This window comes from Lupinus angustifolius, chromosome LG16, assembly GCF_001865875.1.
Source record: "Lupinus angustifolius cultivar Tanjil chromosome LG16, LupAngTanjil_v1.0, whole genome shotgun sequence".
In the NCBI taxonomy this organism is placed as follows: Eukaryota; Viridiplantae; Streptophyta; class Magnoliopsida; order Fabales; family Fabaceae; genus Lupinus; species Lupinus angustifolius.
In genome coordinates this window covers 3826151-3848363 of record NC_032024.1, presented here as the reverse complement: position 1 = coordinate 3848363, position 22213 = coordinate 3826151, and the positions used below count along the sequence as shown (strand labels likewise).

General features: G+C 33.2%; 4 protein-coding genes across 5 annotated transcripts; 3 read left to right on the top strand and 1 right to left on the bottom strand.

Moving 5' to 3' along the window:
- Window positions 910–1990, top strand: LOC109328925. Its single transcript, XM_019562568.1, has one exon. The coding sequence runs from the start codon at window positions 1054–1056 to the stop codon at window positions 1675–1677; it is 624 nt and encodes a 207-aa protein (XP_019418113.1). The 5' UTR covers window positions 910–1053; the 3' UTR covers window positions 1678–1990.
- Window positions 3897–6203, bottom strand: LOC109328992 (protein CHROMOSOME TRANSMISSION FIDELITY 7-like). Of its 2 annotated transcripts, XM_019562651.1 has the most exons (6): window positions 5678–6203; window positions 5501–5596; window positions 5317–5385; window positions 4411–4760; window positions 4261–4277; window positions 3897–4204 (listed from the first exon to the last, which is right to left on the bottom strand). In XM_019562651.1, exons 1-6 carry the CDS (start codon window positions 6044–6046, stop codon window positions 4176–4178), a joined length of 930 nt encoding a protein of 309 aa, XP_019418196.1. In that variant the 5' UTR covers window positions 6047–6203; the 3' UTR covers window positions 3897–4175. The 2 variants fall into 2 exon arrangements, with proteins under 2 accessions (XP_019418196.1, XP_019418195.1); XM_019562650.1 differs by having other exon boundaries at window positions 3897–4277; window positions 5678–6184.
- On the top strand, window positions 8492–13000 carry LOC109330095 (calcium-dependent protein kinase 2-like). The gene is given in 9 exon segments (XM_019564119.1): window positions 8492–9433; window positions 10114–10257; window positions 10371–10523; window positions 10917–11032; window positions 11616–11783; window positions 11893–12020; window positions 12448–12547; window positions 12626–12674; window positions 12677–13000. Coding segments are annotated over 9 exon segments (1665 nt in total). The 5' UTR covers window positions 8492–8673; the 3' UTR covers window positions 12724–13000.
- On the top strand, window positions 14187–17651 carry LOC109330179. The gene is made up of 3 exons (XM_019564245.1): window positions 14187–14450; window positions 15059–17319; window positions 17430–17651. The coding sequence occupies exons 1-3, from the start codon at window positions 14291–14293 to the stop codon at window positions 17505–17507; spliced, it is 2499 nt and encodes an 832-aa protein (XP_019419790.1). The 5' UTR covers window positions 14187–14290; the 3' UTR covers window positions 17508–17651.

Below are 22213 nucleotides of genomic sequence, written 5' to 3'. Positions count from 1 at the left end.
AATATTTGAATTAAATTACTTTATATTTCATTCTTATTGAGTAACAAAAAAATGATTAGAAAATGAATAAGATATCATCGTACTTCATGTCTCATATTAACTAATTAAATTGAATCTAACAACAAAATTACAATTATTTTTTTGTCAAATACAAATGCATAAAATAGATTATACTTAAAGCACATAAACATATACAATTGAAACAACACATATATTCTTTTTAAAAGCTTTGATTTACCTACTTGTAAATATATAATTAATCGAACAAAGAGGAAACAAATATTTGAAAAACTTACGTTTTTATACTTGCCAAGTTACTGTGTGTGAGTATGACTACAATCATTTGGCATAAATAATTTTCTACAGCAATATTTTCTAGTAATACATTAAGTACTGTGATTTTTAACGTATGCCATTTTATTTTCCATAAATATAAATACAAATGGATAACCATTGTATATTTATTGTTATATAATTTAATTTCCATTGATACTAATTTTCATAATATCAAATATGGATTCTGGTTTTTGTAATTTGAAAACAAAAGGAATTGTGACGGTGAGGTAGCAACATCTTGATAAGTTTAAAAAAGTATAATGAAAGTAAATTTGTTTTTTGTATAACCAAAACGGTCAAGGATGTTAAAAAATAACAAAATATAATATGTAATAATATTTTTATAATTTTATTTTTGCCATAAAATTATATTTTACTATTAAAAATATCCGGAGAAACAATATTTATCCCTCTATTATTCAATCTTAAGAAGTGTTACTCTCGGCAAACTAACGGTCTCGTAGGTAAACTATGTTAAGAGTGTTGATTTGACCATAATAAACTATAACAAATTCAGAGAAAATTAATCTCAAACTCAAATTGAAATGAAAAAAAAAAAATGAAACCATTATATATAGAGAGATTCAATGGCGCTCTTTTCACCAAGCTCATACATAGAGCAATGAACTCATAGCAGTAGTTGTAGTTACACTCTTACTTCACTTTAATTTCTCCGATTTCTACCACCGCCGGTGCAATCCAATTTCGCCACCTTATATGGCTAAGTGTCGCAAATTGACGAATAGTCGTAGCGAGCGTTTCCTGGGAACCTATGCCAACGGTCACAATCAGTATTCTCCTTTCGCCGACTCGTCGGAGCTCCGGGAAGATGATATATGGTCCATGGCGGAGGAAGTTAACGGCGTTATGAATGTTACCAACGGTGACTGGGAGCCACACGCGGAGAGAAACGGTGGCAGCATATCCGTTCGGAGCAGGCATCGGATTTCCCGTGATCCTCACCGTCAATTTGGCGGTCTCTCTCTGGCGTTCGAGGAAACGGTGAGTAGTGACACGGTGGCGCCGGCGACGAGGATCGTGCACCAGTTCCGCTCGCAAAACGACAGCGTTGCGTCGCCGCGAGGGCGCCACGTGGCATCGTCGGCGCCGGTAAATGTTCCAGATTGGAGCACGATTCTTCGGGTTGACTCGGTCGGTTCATTTCACGACGATGATTTTGATGAGGATGAATCGGAGATGGTTCCGCCGCACGAGTACTTGGCCAGAAGCCGGAACGCGGCTGCGAACTCGGTGTTCGAAGGTGTGGGGCGAACGTTGAAGGGCCGTGACATGAGTCGGGTTCGTGACGCTGTGTGGAGCCAGACCGGGTTCGATGGATGATGAACCGGTTCGGTTGGTGTTATAATGAGGTAAAGGGGTTCGACCCAGTTTGCATTTAATAGATTGTTGTTATATTTGTTAATTACTATAGATATTGAAGGTGGTGGTTAATCAATTAGTCAAAAAATTTGCTTAAAATTAAAATAGATTTAGATTTTAATTTTAAATTTTCTTTTTGAGTTGTTTTGTGGCCTATGAATCTGTTTTCTGGCGAGTGAGCCTAATAAGGATTAGTTAGCAAGTGTAAAAATTGTAATTGTACTTTGTGAATTCTACATCTGCTCAGGCTATAAGATCACTTTATTTTCAATCATGGATAATTTATGATTCCAAATTTTGTTATCTCAGCTGAATTTTGTAAATTCTGACAGACAAGTTGATACTGATACTCTAAATTTTCTACTTATATTCTACCGATCAAAACACTAATCTGATAAGTCTATTAGTTACTCATAAACTAAGGCCTAAAAGAACTTTAGTCAACGTTTTAGTATTCAATTTTTAACTATTTTTTCAGCCAGTTGTATGAAGCACACTCTATAATTGTAGTTGCTTATTTTATAAACGAAAAATTGAGTTTAAAGAGTGTGAAACAATAACAATACGGTGACACCTTAAGTATGAAAATATGAAGAAGAAGAATCTTAGAGCAGAAAACCATACCCATTAGGACGCTAAGGAAGCAATTTATTATTAGTATAATTTGGTAGGGTATGTGACAACCAAAAAATATGCTAAAATTTTTAAGGTTTGAAAATCACAAAATTAGGAAGTAGGAATACATCTTTAAGAAGTGTAAGTGAACTTTGGTTGGTTGGTTCTGCCTAAAAAAATTTAAGGGATTTAAACTTAAACCCCTAGTTATACTTTTAAATTCCATAACACATGACTTTGTTTACATGTATGTGGGCAAGGATTAGTATTTGTTTTTTTGGGAAAATAACACACATAATATTGCTTACGTGCATGTAATTAAGGTTACAAATTTGTTAAAAACACACACATATCATGCCTACAAATATATTTACACACAATAGAGATTGAAGTTCAAAAATTATTTGAGGATTTAAAACTAAACTCTATAGTAATTACGTCCTTATTTCACTATCCCTTTTTGTCTTAAGGACTCAATTTGTCAAGGAAAGGAAATATCAAAGTTTGTCTTTTAAATGTACTTAATTTGCTTCTTTAGATGGATTGACTATTTATCTTCTCCTGATAATATGTAATCATCAAATGTAATTTAATAATAATGCCATTTCCTGCCATGTTTTAGGACAGTAATTTTACCTTCAGAGAAAATTATGTACAAGTATAAGTGATAAAAAAATACAATACAAATTCAAAGGGACTGAAAATTTGATTCTAAAGTAAAACACACATGTCAAGGATGGAATATTAAATAGCATCTGTGTTTTGCCTTACAATATTAATAAAGTTGAAAGGAAATTTTGCAAGAAAAAAAAACTTTGTTTAGAAAAACTGTATTGTTTAAAAGAATGTCCAAATTCAGTTTGCCTTTAAAATTATATCCAGATTTAATAAACTGCATAATAATCCCAACCTACTAGATGGTTAAAAGAAAAATATTCTATATGCATTGTCAGTGTAAAGTTTTTTACACTATCGACACATTATCTACTATTGATTTGTATTACTTTTATTTGATAGTCAATAATAGTTAACAAATAAATGGTGAATGATTTACTAACAGCGTAAAAACAGTTAGTAAGTATATACCCTATTAAATCCCAATAGTAAACTATAAAAAAGATTATTTCAAAACCATCCACTATATATGCCTAATAGTCATTTCCCAGAGATAATACCTAACTTTTTCTTAGCAATCGTGGGTTCATCATTCATCACCCAAATTGTGATTAAAGTGCACTTCCAAGGCTAGCATTTATGTCAATCAATCCCAATCTCAAATTTATTCTTTTGCAAACATTATCATGCTTTTCCCATAATTTTTGTCTCTCTTGATAAGACTCGGATAACCCTTGGAATAATGTCCTTAGCTATTCAAGGAGGGATTTCAAAAAGCAAAGCAGATAACTTCTTCAATAGAAAAACACTCACCAAAAGTTACTAAATGGGTCTCATATCAATGGTTTGTGGAATTACCCAGTAAACAAAGAAACCTTATGCTTATGTGTAAACTATACTTCCCAAATTAATTGCCAAAGAAAAAAAATCAAAAGCTTATGGTAAAATGATAAAATTAACCTTTTCTTTCTGTCATTTTATAAGCAAACAAATTACCATACCCCATGAACAGATTGAGCTGGAAGCAAATAAAATCACTCTAATGCAGTTATTCATTTCTCAACATGAACTAAAATTTAGGGTAATCAATACCTTCCCCATCTTCTAGAGGACAATGCTAATGGAAGGTGGAGAATAATGAACTAATAATCCACTAACCTCAAACCTTCCATACATGAATATTTCAATATTATAGGTCTGCCTTGTTGGGTTTATACACCAAGAATGATCTAGTTCCAGTGTAACCAGATGCTAATACCTTTCCAGCCGAGGTCGGCTGCGAGAATGCTAGCTGAGAACGTTCAAGCACAACACCCATGGAGAAACTTTTCCTGCCATGGTTTCAATACAGACAAAAGAAAACAAATCAATTAGCTGCAATTGATTGAAGAATAATCAACAAATTAGAACTAACTCAATGCAGCTAGTATTAAAAACTTCAAATACATGATATTATAATATTACCTCACGGCATCAAGCAATTGGCCAGCAATGCCTTTTCTTCTGTTGGAGGGAGTGACCCAAATGGCTCTAATGCCACACATAGCAGGTACTGCTTTACTTTCACAGATGATTGCTCCACTATGAGATGCATCCATCATCTCAGAATCACGCACTGAAGAGGCTCTTTTTTCAACTTCCCTTTGAAAAATAATATTCCCGAACTGGAGAGTGGTTGAATTTGTCTTTATTTCCTTCTTCCTTGCGCTGTCAGAATGTCCAGAAGTTGAGCAAGATGTTACTTTGAATGCTTCTTCAATTGGCTCTGCAACTAGGCACCCAACAATCCTATGCTGAGAAATGAACAGATAGACCTGTATATATAGCATCATGCCAATGAACAGATCAACAGAAGGAAGTCAATAGCCTCAATCACGAGGCACTAGAAATTAGAATAGAATCGATCAATCGATTGAAGGGATAAATATGTATTACATAATAGATTGAATTGCAAAATGCTCACTTCAAGTATACAGATTTTGGAAAATTACCCCTCTAGTTTTGGTTTTAGCTATCCACTTGGTCTTTAAATTTTTAAGATTCACAATTCCCCCCTAAAACTATAACCAAGTTTCATACAACATCACTTTTCAATGCTAAGAATAAGAAGTAAGAAGTCTTCAGCTGGAAAAGTTAAAATTTAAACATAATGATGTGTCTGGGTTAACGAAGTAAAAAAAAAAGACTAAGAAATAGAGGATCACAAAATGTTCATAGTTCCAGTGGATCAGATCCTAAAATTAAAACTTACAGAATAATTTGGTACAAGTTTGGTGTTAAAGTTGGTAATTTTCAAATTGACCTATCAAATAAACCAAACAACATATACTGCAAAAACAAATTCTCCAGGAGAAGGAAAGTGTAATTTACCTTACAGAATTCATGGACTATCCACCCACTTCCAAATTCGATTTCCATCATCTTAACGACCTCTTCAACCTGTCAATATAATAATTCCCCAATTAAATGCTACACACCAAAAGGGGTAAACATTGAAAAATAAATACAACTGAGTATCAAGAGAATATGCTCCTCAGAAACTTAAGCTAAAAACCTTGTTTCTATGAGCAGATGGGTCAGCGTGTAAGACCAAAATGATTCGACCCCCTTTGACACTGGGCATAGGGACAACCCTTTCACTGGTCCAACCCTACACAAAATTATGGATTTGAATAAGATAAACTTTGTATCAAACATGGATTAAATGGAGAGAATGTAAGGTGTAAATTACTCTGAATTGAATCCCCAGTGTGTAAGATTTGTGAAAATCATTGTGCATTTTCTCATCCTCAGCATCACCAGGAGCAAACTTGACCCCACAGGTAGAACAATTGCGTAATAGGAAATCGGATTGACCGCAATCTAAGTGAAATTGTGCATAGCTCCTTTTCTTGTTCTTAACAACTGTTGTTCCTGCTATGGCCGATTCCTCTGGTTCTGAACATGAAACAACAAAGTTAGGGTTGCAACGTTTTCGTGTTCGGCCATAAGTGATGGAGATATCATGTTGTTTGTTCTCCCAAGTATCTAACTCGTCATTGTGGGATTTAGGAGCAGAAGCAGGGGTAAATTTGAAGAAAGAGCTAATCTTGGACTGCATCTGCAATTTGTATGGAATGAAGTGATAATCCTTCACCCAGTATTAACCGAAAGGGCTAAAAGTGATCAAATTCCGGTTCTCTGTGGGCTTTACCTTCCCTTAAAAAAAACAAAAGGGAAAAAATGCATTCATAAATCTTTTTGGCAATAGACTTAGTACTGTGGCTGCATTCATAATTCATCCAGGATTAACCTAAAAGGCTAAAGCTGATAAAGCTCCACATCTCGTTAGTCTTTACCTCAACTTCAAATCACATATAAAGGGCCACAAAAGCAATAAATAAACAACCAAGCAGAATACAACTACTAAAGTCACATAATATTACTCAACCAAACACTGGTAGACAATGTTTAAAACCATATTAAGCTAAAGAACCAAACAGAAAAAAAAAAGTGGGACACAAGTGCATACGCAGATATTGCGATCATATCATGTACAACATTACCCACAAGGAACCATGTTAGACAGCCTAATTCCAATAACAAACCATGTACTGGGACTTCCATCCCAGGAAAAAAATGGAGAAAGACATAACATGGATCAACAACCACCGAAAACAACCATTGAACTAAGAATCCCAAAACATCATCATTTTCTATAACAATAACACAATATTTTAGTCGGTTTTCCAGATATGATGCTATAGACCAAATGCTTCAAACAGAGTTAGTATCTTCTTAAGAAAAGCAAAACTACTTCAATTTGAATATCAATCAATCAACATGATCAAATAAAATAGCTTAATAGCCGCACAGAATATTGTAGTCCAATTAACAACATTCTTATAGGATTTTTTTCAAACACCTCACGTGCAATGTTTTTAATCAACCATAGAGAACAAAAATTGCGAAGAAAATGGAATTGCTACATTCGTAGAATAAAAATTAAAAAACAAATGGAAGCAACAGTATATCTAATTAATAGGAGCAGCTCCGATATTGAGGGTGAATAATCAGAGCGAAAAAAGACAATAGGAACGAACCTTACCTCTGTAAATTGATGAAAAAACGACGTAGCTTCGTGATGCGTCCCAAAGAAAGGAAAGAGGGAAAATGTAAATAAATATTGGGCGGGAAATGATAGATGGTGTGTGTTAATTAAAAATATTAAAATAGAAACTTAGATTTGTGTATGGACAAAGGGCCTTTGAGTGAGGCCCAAGATAGACTACATGAGTTCATGATATATATATTTAGTAAAATGTACTTTTTACCTCTGGTTTTAGTGAAATTAAATAAATTAATTATCTTTTTCTATACATGCACAATTCCCCTAATTTTTAGAGATGAGTATAATTTTTTAAACAAAAATAATAATAAATATAATTAAGATAAACAAAATAAGATATATTGTGGGGATGAATTTAGATAATATGAGTTAATATATTTTCATCATTTTTGGTTTGTTACAATATATTATAAAAGTGATTTGAACAATATATCCCTAAAATATTGATGTATTTTACTAATAAAAAATAATGAAGAACATTGACTATTATACTATTTTAACTTGTTTTCACACTATGTGATGTTTTGTTAAACTTAATTATATTCATTATCATTTTATTTGTTTAAAAGATAACACTTATTTCTCACTCATTATGAGTAGTTAGTGTAATGTATGAATTTAAATTAGCTGGTTTGTGCAAGTACAAAAAAGAAGTGATATGTGTAATTAAACTAAAACTCAATAATATCAATATAATTTACTCATATTTATTTGTCTACAAATCTTCCTACACCATAAAAAATATTATGCGTTACAAAGTTACAAAATGATTTGTAAGAGAATTTATTAATAATTGATTTACAAGTAATAATTTATATTGTAATATGATTTGTAAGAGAATTTAGTATAAAAATATATCATTAATCAATAAATTTGTGTGTGAAGAATCTAATGAAATTTAATATCCTCATTTAATGTACTTTAATATATTTAGTACTAGTTAAAAATTTAATAATTAAATATTTTTTTTTACTTAATCAAAACCAACTAATCACATATGGTCGGAACGTGTGGTGGGAGAGAACTTATGTAAATATTATATAATATTATCATTTTGTCCTACCTCAAACTTTTTTTTTTTGGAAATTTTATTTTTAGCTAAATGTAGAAAACAAATTCTACAAATTTACCTAGTTTGAGTAGGCTTATGAATTTGAAATATTTTTTTAGAAAGATTATGACTTGTGATCACTGAGATTTAAGACTTCACACTATTAGAGTATTAGTTGATATTTTCATGATATCCAATTAATTGACATTAAACATCACCATAAACTCTAAATATTACTATTATGCTTTGTATAAAAGAAAATCTTAAATTGATTTTTTATTTTGTTCATATACGCATCTTTCAAAAACTGCTGTCAGAAAACGTGTACTAATCTCTCTGGATGTTGAAAAAAAATACATTTTCCTTTGAAAACCGATGTCAGAATTGCGTTTCACACGCTTTGTCTGATAGTGGCTTCTGCACTTTACATGTTTTTTTTTATACCAAAACTTGATCTGAGTTTTTGCAATCTAAAACTGCTCCAACCTCATTCCATTACTCTCTCTTAATCTTCAATCACCATCTTCATCAAGTTCATATTTTTCACTACCATTTTGATCAGAAAAATATGGGTTGTCATGGTAGCAAAGAGACAAAAATCACCGAACAATTTTCTGGGCATGGATCAAATTCAAATCCAGCTAGCACCAGAAATCACCATCACACTGTTCAACCTTCTACCACACAAGCTCAAACATCAGCAGCAGCAGCATCAGAAGCAGCACTACACAATAACCAGAACCAGAACCAGAAGCAGCAACAAGTGCCAATAACAAAGCCTTATTCACAAAACACAAGGCCAGTGTTGCAGAAACAAGAGCCAACTATTCTAGGAAAACCCCTTGAAGATATCAAGAAGTACTATACCCTTGGCAAAGAATTGGGTAGAGGACAATTTGGTGTTACTTATTTATGCACTGAGAATTCAACTGGTTATACTTTTGCCTGCAAATCAATTTTGAAGAGGAAGCTTGTGTCTAAAGCTGATAAAGAGGATATCAAGAGGGAGATTCAGATTATGCAGCATTTGTCTGGCCAACCAAATATTGTGGAGTTTAAGGGTGCTTATGAGGACCGGTATTCGGTGCATCTTGTGATGGAGCTTTGTGCTGGTGGAGAGCTTTTTGATAGGATAATTGCTCAGGGGCACTATTCTGAGAGAGCCGCGGCATCAATGTGTAGAGCCATTGTTAATGTTGTCCACATTTGTCACTTCATGGGTGTGTTGCACCGCGATCTAAAGCCTGAGAATTTCTTGCTTTCTAGCAAGGATGAGGATGCAACCCTCAAGGCAACTGATTTTGGACTATCTGTGTTTATTGAAGAAGGTGGAGTCCTTAGTTTACTTAGTAGTTCATATCACATTTTGCAATTTAGCCATTGGTTTTGCTTATTGTTGAGTGATTTTATCTTATCTATGTGTATGAGTAATTGTTCTAATCGGGATTTGGTGCATGGTTTTGGTAGGACTCTATCCCTTGAAATTTGATGATGAAAGGGGAAAGAAAAGAAGTAGAAAACTTGATGATTTTGTAGCTCTAAATTAGGCTTGGTGAATTGTGTCTTTGTTGTATACTACCCTTTTCGGCCTCACATTAAGAGTATATCTCATAACTTATACATACATTGATAGCCAAGTTAATTTCATCCTAAAGTCATTTATATCTAACATGAGCTGTTTGAACATCTAATACCATACCACATGGGGTGCCACCACTTTTTATATGTATTTATATTATCTTGACAACTACCCTGCAATGACTCTTAAATTAGGAACAAACAATTCTATGCTCACAACTTGTCGGAGTGAGATCGATTTTCGTTGTAGGTAGCTGATTATCTTACGGTAAATCTTAATTTGATTTCCTAGTTAAGGTGATGAAGTGTATCAACATCTTGAACTCTGATTGTTTTTTTACTATTATGGTTGCACTGAAGGAGTTACATATACCTGATATGGTCAATATTTTCACTGCTGATAGTGTTTTCTTCTGAAATTTTATTTCAGGGAAGGTTTACCGTGATATGGTAGGCAGTGCTTACTATGTTCCTCCCGAGGTATTGCGTCGTAGTTATGGAAAGGAAATAGATGTTTGGAGTGCAGGTATCATATTGTATATTCTCCTGAGTGGCGTGCCTCCTTTTTGGGCCGGTAAGACTAAATTCTATTTCAAAAGGTTGCACGTTTGCGGCTTATTGTCATGTTTAATTAGCAATTAACACAGCAATGTACATTGGGATAAGAGTTGTTAATTTCATTTGCAGAAACTGAAAAGGGAATATTTAATGCCATATTAGAAGGTGAACTTGACTTCGAAAGCCAACCATGGCCATCAATATCAAACAGCGCTAAAGATCTAGTTAGGAAGATGTTGACACAGGATCCGAAGAAGCGGATTACTTCTGCTGAAGTCCTTGGTATTAGACTACTGTGTTTTTTTATGGCTCCAGGAACTTTCATCATAGTAGTGTATTGTCATATGATCATATTTAGTTTAGTTTCGTAGTTCAATCGTTCTCGTTTTGGTTGTTGTTACAAATGTTGCTGGTTTCTTTATCTGCTAATGTTGTCTTGTAAATTATATAGGAATTAGATTAATTCCATGGATGAAAACTAAGATACATTCCTATGTATTGAACTGGAAAGAAAATGTAATCTAGTTCCCGGAAATGATGCATAACAAGTTTTGCTATCAGATTATTAGGCATCAACTAATTGATTTTTTTATCATACATTTGCATTTTCCTTTTTTCTTTAACTTTTCTATCACGTTTCTCTAATCTGACGAGGATGATTATTTGTTTGAGAAGAACACCCATGGATACGAGAAGGCGGAGAGGCATCTGATAAACCTATTGATAGTGCAGTTCTATCTAGAATGAAACAGTTCAGGGCAATGAATAAGCTCAAGAAGATTGCAATGAAGGTAGGCAATCTTTTTCCTTTTTGTTTGGGTTTCTTGAGATTGTTGAGAACTTGAAATTTATCTTTGGATAGCAGTTTTCAACCTGTGTATAAATTTAGCTATTTTCGTACTGGATGGTATGATATGAACCTCTAGTGCTATTACTTGAGAGTTGAAACTAGTTACAATTAGCCCTTGGTAAGAAACCTTTTCATCATTAATTACCCATAGTAAACTGTGATTTCAAATTTTGGCTCCTCATGCATAGATGAGCACAAGGACTAGTCCAATTAATATACAACAACAACCAATTTTTAGTCTCACTAGGTGGAGTCGGCTAGATGGATCGAACGACGCCGTAATACTCTATCATAAACTAACCCAATTAATATATTGGTATAAAAAGGAAAAACATACATAACCAAAGGCTAGACTTGCATCATACTTCTGGAAGGTATCATATAGTGATGTTATTAACGCTTGGATTGGCTAGGTGCATTTCACCTTGTTTGAATAATTACCAAGGATTTATCTTAGTAGTTACAAGTTCCAACTTGTTTTTTTCCATTTAATTCTTCTCCTTGACCAATGAAAATATCCCTAGGTTATGGCTGAAAATTTATCCGAAGAAGAGATTAAAGGTCTCAAAGCAATGTTTGCAAACATGGACACTGACAATAGCGGCACTATCACCTACGAAGAACTGAAGACAGGCTTGGCTCGAATTGGATCAAAATTGTCTGAGGCTGAAGTGAAGCAACTCATGGAAGCTGTAAGCAATAACATAACACTACCAAAATCTTAATTAATTGGACATATTCCTTTCTTCAGAAATGCAACAGACATTCTTGGACTTGTTAATTTGTTATGATATTTTTCAGGCTGATGTTGATGGGAATGGATCAATTGACTACATTGAATTCATCTCAGCTACAATGCATAGGCACAGGCTTGAACGAGATGAACACCTTTACAAAGCATTCCAGTATTTTGATGAGGATAGCAGTGGGTGAGTATAAGATTGGTATTTTAGTGTTAATTATGTTGCGAATTTTCTAATAACCATGTTTTTAATTTTTGGACCAGTATGTTATTAAAATTTTCTGCTTATGTTTAAAATTATGTTATGAAAACTTTCTGTAGTAACTTACACACTCATCTTGAGTTTTGAGCTGTTCCATCTTCTCCCATATTTGTTATTGAGTCTCTGTCTTTCTCAAGGTTACTTGCATTGTGATATGGAAGTATGGGTTCAAATCCCGGAAACAGTTTGTTCGCTTGCGAGGGAAAGACTACGTACATCTACCCTCCTCATACCCCACTTAGTGGGAGTCTCATATGTTGGGCCGCCCCTTTTTATGTTTTAGTCTCCAAACTAAACTATCATTTCGGCCACTGGCAATTGTGTTATACACATCTTTCTGGCATTTTCACAGGTATATTACTAGAGATGAATTGGAAATTGCTATGACAAAGTATGGAATGGGTGATGAAGCTACCATAAAGGAAATAATTTCTGAGGTGGATACAGATAATGTAAGTTGGTTCTGATTTAACTAGGTGAACTTTCATATAGTATATCGTAAATGTTACTAATAATTCGTAAACAAACAGGATGGACGAATAAATTACGAGGAATTCTGTGTAATGATGAGAAGTGGAATGCAACACCAGGGACCACTACTTTAAATCTACTAGAATGGAATCTGTGATTCATCATGGAAGCCAATTGTTGTTTGAGTGATTAACATGTTCGCTAGATGCATCGTCTCCCAAGACTTAACTGGCTGTAGATTTCTTTGAAGTTCTTACCAGTTCTGATTTTCATGCTAGCTTGGTTGTGTCTGTAATGCTAAGAGTGAGGAGTTTTATGTAGCTGAAGAATGAGTAAAATATGCAAGGAATAAGTGGTTTCATCAACCTTATGGAAGTGCATGCTTAATCTAATGTTGACTCTGATAATCTTATATCATATTTTGCTTTATTACTAGTCCAAGTCAGAAGTACAAGCCAACATATCAATATGAGTGAAAATTACCAAATGACATGTTCAACATGCATTACCAGGCAATAAAGCATATTTTCATTACTTAAAGGAAGCTAGAATTTCCTCTGCCAAATGATTAATGTTATGTTTTGGTTGATGAGAGAAAACAAGAGGAAAGAAAGTGGAAGGAATAAAACATATGCACAGGTGGAGGAGCATTCTTAAAATGTCCACATGATTGTTTATGTGGCTTATCATTTTTCGTTTCTAAAGTTCTTGCACTAAAAACTAGGATCATATTACACAATTTTTGCACACAGCCACAAACTAGGATCATAGCAGTAATACCCAACACATAATTTGTGGTAATTATTGTGTCAAAGGTTTTCGTAAAAAAATGATGATGAAATATAAATGATAAATGATATTGTAGTTGTCCCATTTATGCATTGTAGCTATTTCTATGTTAAGTTACTTTCACTCTAGACTTGTTCTTTTTCGGGTACTATATGTTATCCCCATTTAATTAGTTAATCATGCTGGTTTTTGTTTCATCATTGCTCATTCCAAATAGTTATCAGTGTTCTATGAAGAAACATTGGAAAAGGCCAAGCTGAACAACCATATATTAAATAATGAATCATGCATTCTTCACCTATAAAATCAACTTATAAATTTCTTATCCCACAAAAAAATATTTATCACAAATAATTTGTATTGTAATGTATCAGGATTTATATTGTGATGTATAAATAATAATGCATCCTTCCCCCAAACCAATTGACAAACCAACAATGCATATTGTGATGTTATTATGCCATGCAAGTGTTTGGTAATTAAAAAAAATGGTAGATGTAAGGTATGTTTTTAGTTTATCATGGATAAACTTATTATAAAAAAAATCAATTTTATAATTTTATTTTAAATAGCAAAATTAATTTAACATTTTCAATAAAACATCTTTATGGTCAAATAATTCTCTATAATAAATGTTTTTAATGAAATGTCCTTAAGTAGATCCAGAAAATCAGTATCAATAATATTCAACAACCCCATCCCCAACGGTTATATAATCATACTATTCTAAAAGGAATTGAAAAAATCCAACGGATCTTAAAATAACCTAATCCATATTCTCCAACGGTCAAAATCCCACGATATAAAATGCTCTCATTCATTCCACTGTGCGTTTTAGATATATAGCCGTTACGCTTCAATCTACCCTCTCTCTGAAAATCGATCACTCTAAAAAATTCAAATCTTACTTCTTTCAATTGATCAATTCTTCTTTAATGGCTTCTTTGAACAAATCATCAAACCCTAATTCCAGAAGTTCAGAACTTTCTGATCCCATGAGAAGAAGTTTCACAGGAAACCCATTTTCCAAACCTTCCTCCCTCGTCGCTAATTCTAGAACTTTCGTTCCCACCACTCCTGTGAATACACCTACAGGTTTCGCTTCTCTCTTTATTTATTTTTAAATCTCCACGTTTAATTGCACGATAGTATTAATTGACTGGTTGTGAATGCTTAGAAAGTGTGGGAAAATCCCAAATTGGATGAGAAATTGTTTGTTTCCTAAATCGAAACGGTGTAGCTATTTGATTGAATTTATTAGGTTTTTTATGATTTTTGGTGTTTCTCTTTTTTTAGTATTTTATTTTTAGAAAATTGGAACTTTTTAGTTTCGCGAGTGATTCACTGATTCCTGACTGTTTACCGGCTGAGGTAGTTGGAAGATCTGAAATTTGATAATTTCTTTCGCTACTGATTGAATTTCATTAGGTTTTTTATGTTTTTTTTCTGTTTCCCCTTTTATTACTAGTTTCATGTTAGTGTGATAATGACCTTTTTTGGCTGCTGAGAAAGTGTAAAAATATGCCAAATTTGATGTGAAAGTTATTCTTTTTTTGTAGCTATTTTGATTGGATCCGATTAGAGTTTCTATTGATGTGTGGGAAAATCTGAAATTTGATGAAAAAACATTCATTTTACTCAAAACAATGTAGCTATTTGATTGAATTTGATTCGGGGTATTTATCCATTTTGGTCTTTTGCAGATTCTCAGAGAAGAAAATCGGTTGGCGGAAGAGAAGTTGCAGGGTCTTTCTTCCACCTTGATGACAAAGAAAATGGGAAAGACCAGTTTCTGAAGGCTTCAAAGGTCCGATCACCAGCAGCTGCATCTTCGAAGAGCGCAAAGAATTTTATGTCTCCAACAATTTCTGCTGCCTCCAAAGTCACCATGTCTCCGAAGAAGAAGGTCCTTGTTGAGAGGAACGAGCCTGTTCCAACTTCTGGTCCTTTTACCACTGAAGCAAAAAGCCCTGTCATTCGTAAGGTCACTTTTGCAGAGCCATTACACTTCTGTGATTTGAAATTAGAGAATGGTGTAGAGGAGAAAGAATTTGTAACTTCATCAATTGATGTGGTCCATAATGAGGAAATTCATTTTGCTGAGTTGAGTAGTGATGCTTATGTCTTTGATACGAATTCTCCTTTCACTTCAAAAAATGATATTGAACGTTCTTCTGATATTATTGATGAGCCTGATTGTGTTATCCTTGACCCAAGTTTTAAGCTTAGCCCGACATCTACTCCCCCACCTCATCCAGTTTCATCAACTATTTCCACCTTAGCTCCTCTCGATGCTGATCCTTTGATGCCTCCTTATGATCCTAAAACTAACTACCTCTCCCCCAGACCACAGTTCCTTCACTACAGACCGAAAGCACGAATGGGAATAGAACTTGAGGAAAGCTTAATGTCTGGGAGCTTTTCCGATACAGAAGTTACTGAGGATACTCAGTCTGAAGAAGGCTCACAGAAATCAGAGGATTTTTCTTCAGATGAAGTAATTGAAGAAGAGGCTGTAACTTCTCAACCAAGTCCCACCAGGATCTCACTGGCAAAGGAAACTGTTGAAGCAAGAGAGGTGCCTAAACCACGCTCCTTTACGAAATCAAAGGCCATTATTGCACTGCTTTTGTTCTTCTCAGCACTACTTGCCTTGATGATATCTGTTTCTGTCACAAACACCTCGGTGGTGGATCATGCTGTGTTTCAAGACTTCTATAAGGTCCATGAATTGTCTGACTTGTCGGCCTCTGCAAAGGCGAATTTTGATCGATTCTCAGAGTTTGCAAAGGTGAAATTTGATGTGTCAGCTCGAAATTTCCATACATGGTATACTAAATCACTTTCTTCAATCTCTGAGTTGATATACAATGTTAGAGGAATGCACAATTTGGGCCAGGTGCAGTATTATAATTTAACTGTTTTGCAAGAATCTAATGTGATTTATCAGGAACCAATATTTGGCCTTGATAAGGACATAGTGGAGATTGAATTTCCAGAAGTGGACAATGAAGAAAGTGATACTGCCTTAGAGTCAGAGAATTATGAAGATCTGGGAGTAATGACAGCCATTGCTAGTGTTCCAAAACCTGAAGAAGCACTTGAAAGTGGACAACCAGCCACTGTGATAGAACCAGATCACCCTTTGCAAGTGGCTGAAGCGAGTGAACCAAATCACTCATCAGAAGTAGATCAGCCAAGTTTAGATGCAAAGTCTGCTGATATTGATAGTCAAGTGTCTAACATTGGAAATTTAGCGACACAGATGGTACAAGAATGCGATGCTAAGGTCAATGTTGACAAATACAGCAATATTGTCCTCAATGATGTAGAGTTGGTTGAAGCAGTAGGGGTCAATGTTAACAAATATGGCGATGTAGGGCTCATTGACCAGCCTGATTTAGATTCGGATGTTGCTGAAATCATCCATACCGAAACCATTATTGGTAATAATGACGTAGAGTTGACTGAAGCAGAGGATGTATCTGCAAGTATAGATGCTGCAATTGAAGATAATGAACAGATGTTAGAGGCAACTGACCTTTCATCACACCTTGTGCTATACTTGCTGCTATGTGGAGGTACCATTTTAATTGCAGGTGCAGCTTTCAGGTGGTCGAGGACAAACATTACTAGCTCTATGGAGCAACCTACGTTTGCTAAGGCGGCGGCATTCTGTGCTAATTCCTTGGCAACTCCGGTAGAAGACCAGAGTTATCTAGATAAGCCATCTCACAGGAACGGGCCAACCGAAATTGACTTGCATGAAGAATCATGCCCTTCAGAAATGAGCAGCATACAGAAGAGCTTATCTAAGCGAAAGGTAGCGAAAGAGTTGAATGAAGTTAACAGCCTCGACAATAAGCCAAAGAAAAGGAGAGAGTCTCTAGCATCTTCATCCGATTATTCAATTTCGCCATCCTATGGAAGCTTTACCACATATGACAGAATTAAGATCAAGAATGTGAGTAGTTCTGTCTCCTATTCCAATAATATTAGAAGCATATTTATTGATGGGTATCATTCTGAATTGTTTCTCATGTGTTTATTAACTATGTTGGTTTTTTTTTTCAGGGGCGTGGGGAAGAGGAGGCAATTACTCCAGTTAGGCGTTCAAGTAGAGTTAGAAGCAAAGCCACTTCTCCATTATGAAGTTGTTATTGATGCATGCAAGTTATTGTGAATAGTAGTAGTATTTGATCTAACTCGTGTGTGTAAACAGAAGGTCTTTCTTCTGAAACTTGACTTTTGTAGCTGAAGAATTTGTTAACTGATTTAATCATTATTATCAATCAACTTTTGAGTCTCTATTTCCTATCATATATAACAACTTCCTGATGCTTATTACTAGTTCATAAATTATGCAATAAAAAGATGGATGAACCACACACAATCATCATATATGGAAATCAATAAGGAGTTATATTATATATACTACCTACCCACTTTTTTCAAGGTATTCTTTTATATATATTTTTGTTGACTTGTACATATAGGTTTTTAATTTAGCTTTTTTCAAGGTATTCTTTTATATATATTTTAATCCTTGTACATATAGGTTTTTAATTTAGTTCAGGATGCATTAACACATGTTAAGTCATCTTAGTAAGACATTTACATCATCAAGAGAACCAAAACATTGAAGTGTATTAAAACCAAAACCCAAAGAAATAAATTAGGAGTACAAGCAAAACTCAACAGTGTATAAAACATGAATGGTATGTTGTTGAAACATTTAATGTATATATTTTTTTCTCCGTAAAAGCAGAGTGAGGTTCAGCCAAAATTATCTTTGATGTACATTAAATAAATTAGTAGTACAAGCAAAATTCAACACCGTATAAAACAAACATGAATTGTAGAGGATGATAGTATATAAATACTATCGATGTATATTTTTTTTTTCCTATTACAGAAGTAGAGTGAGGTTGAGCCAAAATGATATTTAATGTACATTAAATAAAACCAAGATGTTCTTTTTTTGGTGAATGGGAAGATGTACTATAACTCACGAAGGATGATGGACATTTTTTTAATAATCAAACAAATTTATTATATGGAAGTATAAATGGGTGCTCAAACTCATCAAGGATTAAAAAACTAACGCCCCACACTTTATATATATATACACAATTTTTTTTGAAGGGGTGGAAGAGAATTCAGACGTTGGAATTTAAACACAATTTGGGTGATTAACATCAACCTAAGAAAGATGCATAATTTCCACCAATAATATTATTTCCTCACTTGAATTTATATATGGCATACACTATTATATCCATTATTAGAAATAAAATCATTGTGCAAAATCCAAATACTACAAATTGTAGCATGTCAATTCATTGTTCAAAATCTTTTAAATTTCGGCTTCACAGCAGTTTTTGTTTCTTTAGCATCAGAAGGTTATAGGTGACAACTAATTAAGAGAGGGTCACACACTCACACTCCTCAACCTAGCTAGACCTAGTTGCCAAGTTTAAGCATAGCACCAAAGTTGCTGATATTGAAGAGACATAACACTGTAAATAATAGATATGTGGCTAGACCTAGTTACTCTATGTATGTATAGTATGAGAGAAAATTCAATTTAATGCTATCATTTCTAATTGCTAGCTGTTGGTTTCAATTTTCACAACATTGCCAGTCTGTATTAGTAAAATCATAAAGCCGTAGGAGTTGTGTTGTGTGAATTTTCAATATTTATATCAAATATCCATTCTAACACACATATCCTATTTGATATTAGAGTATACTGGTGTAACTTGTAAGTTTAATATATTATTTTATAATTTATTGTGAAAAGAATAATAATATCTACATTTTTATCGTAATGATAATGATAAACATAATTCTTATTTTTATTTGGGTTTCATTACTTATCTCATTCGTATTTAATCACACAATCTACCTTATTTCTTAACTATACATCTACATTTTATTTCCTCTCCTTATTCTTATTTAAAAACAGAATTCATAAAATAAAAATGTCACATTGATAATAGAGTAAAAATATTCTTATTTTTATAAAAATAATTTAAATGTGAGATGCTCTTATCCAACATTTGGAGACGCGATATAAGTAGAGGTGTCAAAACGGACTACCCAGACGGGTTCGAGCTAGCCCACATCAAGTTCGGGCTAAACTGGGCCGGACTAAAAAACTCGGATACAATTTATACCTATTAAATTGTAATCCAAACTCATCCTAAGTGAGTTGTGGGTTGTGGCGGGCCGGCCCGCATAAACTAATTTTTTTTAACATATTTAATCTATTTAAATATATTATTATTTGATATTGACATATAACTTTTTTTAACACATTTGTTATGCCAAAAAATGTAACCAAACTTATAGATCTAATGCATTGTATTTGAGTCAAGACGTGATGTTAAGTCCACATGTATGATTTTTAACGTAAAGCTTTTACTAAATCTCTTATTTTTATTGAACTCTCACTCTCTAACACAATATACTTTATAACTTCACTTTAATATATAAATCTTTGGATACTATCAAAAATATTATATTTTGGATGTTCTTTATCAACACTTTCATTGTGAACTATTATATTAAATTAGTTGTGTAAAGTTCTCTATAGTTAACAATTATGTTGATTTTAGTTTTGTTCTAAACATTATTTTCTTTATTTTGTTTTTGTTGTAAAAGTTAAATCTAATTAAATACACAATAACACAATATTTATTGTCTATTTTTTATTATAAGTTGTTTTGTAAATTTTCACTTGGTGCTTATTACCAAGCCAAATGTCCCAAAAAAGTTAAAACAAATGAGTAAAACAGGTAGCCCGAACTCGTTCGGGTAAGCACGACCCGGATTTAAAGTAGTCCGGTCGGGTCAAGCTAAAAAGCCCAAATTCTATAAAAAATATTTAATATGATACTCAAGTCCTATAAATTGTGGGGCTTACCAACCCAGCCCGACCAACCTATTTTGACAGCTCTACATATAAGGAACCCGAAAATAACTAGATATCATGGTGAGCTTAACACTAAATTATTAATAAATGTCACCATATAATATAAATATTTTCTCTTTGTATAAAAAAAATCATAAAATCAAAGTTGAACTATTTTTCAATTTTAATATGCCTACGATATTTCTCTCTTTTCTTCATCATCATTACCAAAAGCGCATTCAATTAAGGTTCACTAAGTTAGCAACTTAAAAATCAAGCGATTCAAAATCATCTTATCCTATATTTCACATTTTAGTTTCCTCTTTATCAAAACTTTGCACTTTATTTAAAGTTTTCGTAAAAAAATAAGAGAAATGTCGAACTTAAATTATGATATTAACGTATCAGAGATTTGCCCTTATTATATAACAAAGGAACACATTTTTTATCTCATAGTTTGTATTATTATATATGTTATGTATTTGTAATTAGTCAAAAATATATATATTTAAATTAAAATTTAATTATTAAATATTTTTTAACTAATCGTAAACTCACAACATATAGAGTAATACATGTTATAAGATAGCAGATGTCTTTATAAGGCAGAAGTTCAACAATGATTAAAACAAATGTTGTTAAAACCACGTAAGACCAACTCATTAAATCACATGAACCGTACAACTTTCTTATCTTGGTTAAGTATATTATAAAGTTGCATAATCATGGGTTAAAAGATGAGAATCAAATTAAATTATATGTTATAGCTATGAATTGTGATCTTATATTTTGATAGTTGGTTTTTAATTGCGTATTTTGAAACTTAATTACAATTACAAGTAATGTAGGTTTGTCTTATAATATATTATATAATCCTAGAACTAGAAGTCATCATTAATAAAAGTTGGTTCACCTAGTGTTAAAATGTGGTAAGAGTAATGAAAATAAAACTTTCTCATGAATCAATAAATGTATAAAAGAAAGCATAAAAAAACTTAAAGAAAGAAGAATGAGAAACAAAGATTGATAATATTCTAATTGAATGAATTGAATTGATTGAATAAGAAGTGAGCCAATATGATTTATTTATACAAGAGAAAAGAAGAAAATAATACTTGTAAAACAAATAACTAACATAAACCTAACTTTCTAATTCCTAACTTTCTAATGCCTAACTTTCTAACCAATTTTCATCTTCCAAAATAACATGTCATATATCTTTAATATCTCCTCAAGCTCGTGAGTGAAAATTTTCATTCTCCAGCTTGTAATTGATTTAAAGCTTGATTTGAAGTAATAACAACGCTTAACCACCCATGGCAGAAGTTATATCATCAAATACTTAACTATCAATACTCAGCTATATCTTTGCTTAACCACTATGAACAGAAGCTACCCATCCAATGCTTAACCATCCATGACAGAAGTTATATCTGAGTTTAGCCATCATGGACAGAAGCAAACTGTAATGCCCTGAAAAATACTCTTTATTTATTACGCGGAAAAGTGAGTAAATTTTTTTTTTTGAAATGGTGATGTAAAATTGTTTCCTTTTAAAAACATTTCTTTTCCGGGACATCACTTTAAGTCACATATAACGCGGAAATCAAAACCGATTACCTAACGGTAACTGAAATGATACAACATTTCCTGAATATACATCTTGATAGATATAAAAGATCATAAGTACTTAATATACATATCCAACAAGAAAGGGCGGAAATATTAATCATCGTCAAAAGACACTAAACAAAGACATGAACAAGCTGAAGCCGTCGGTGTTTCAAAAGTCACAAAATGATAAGCAACTCCTAGTGGCTAACTCCAAAGCTAGGGTACTGCCTCTCCTCATGCCCCCTCCTAGAACATCACGGACGGGTAGCTCCAAATCCGAGCAAAGCTGTCTACCTGACGAGCACACGTCCGAAAAGCAAACAATAGA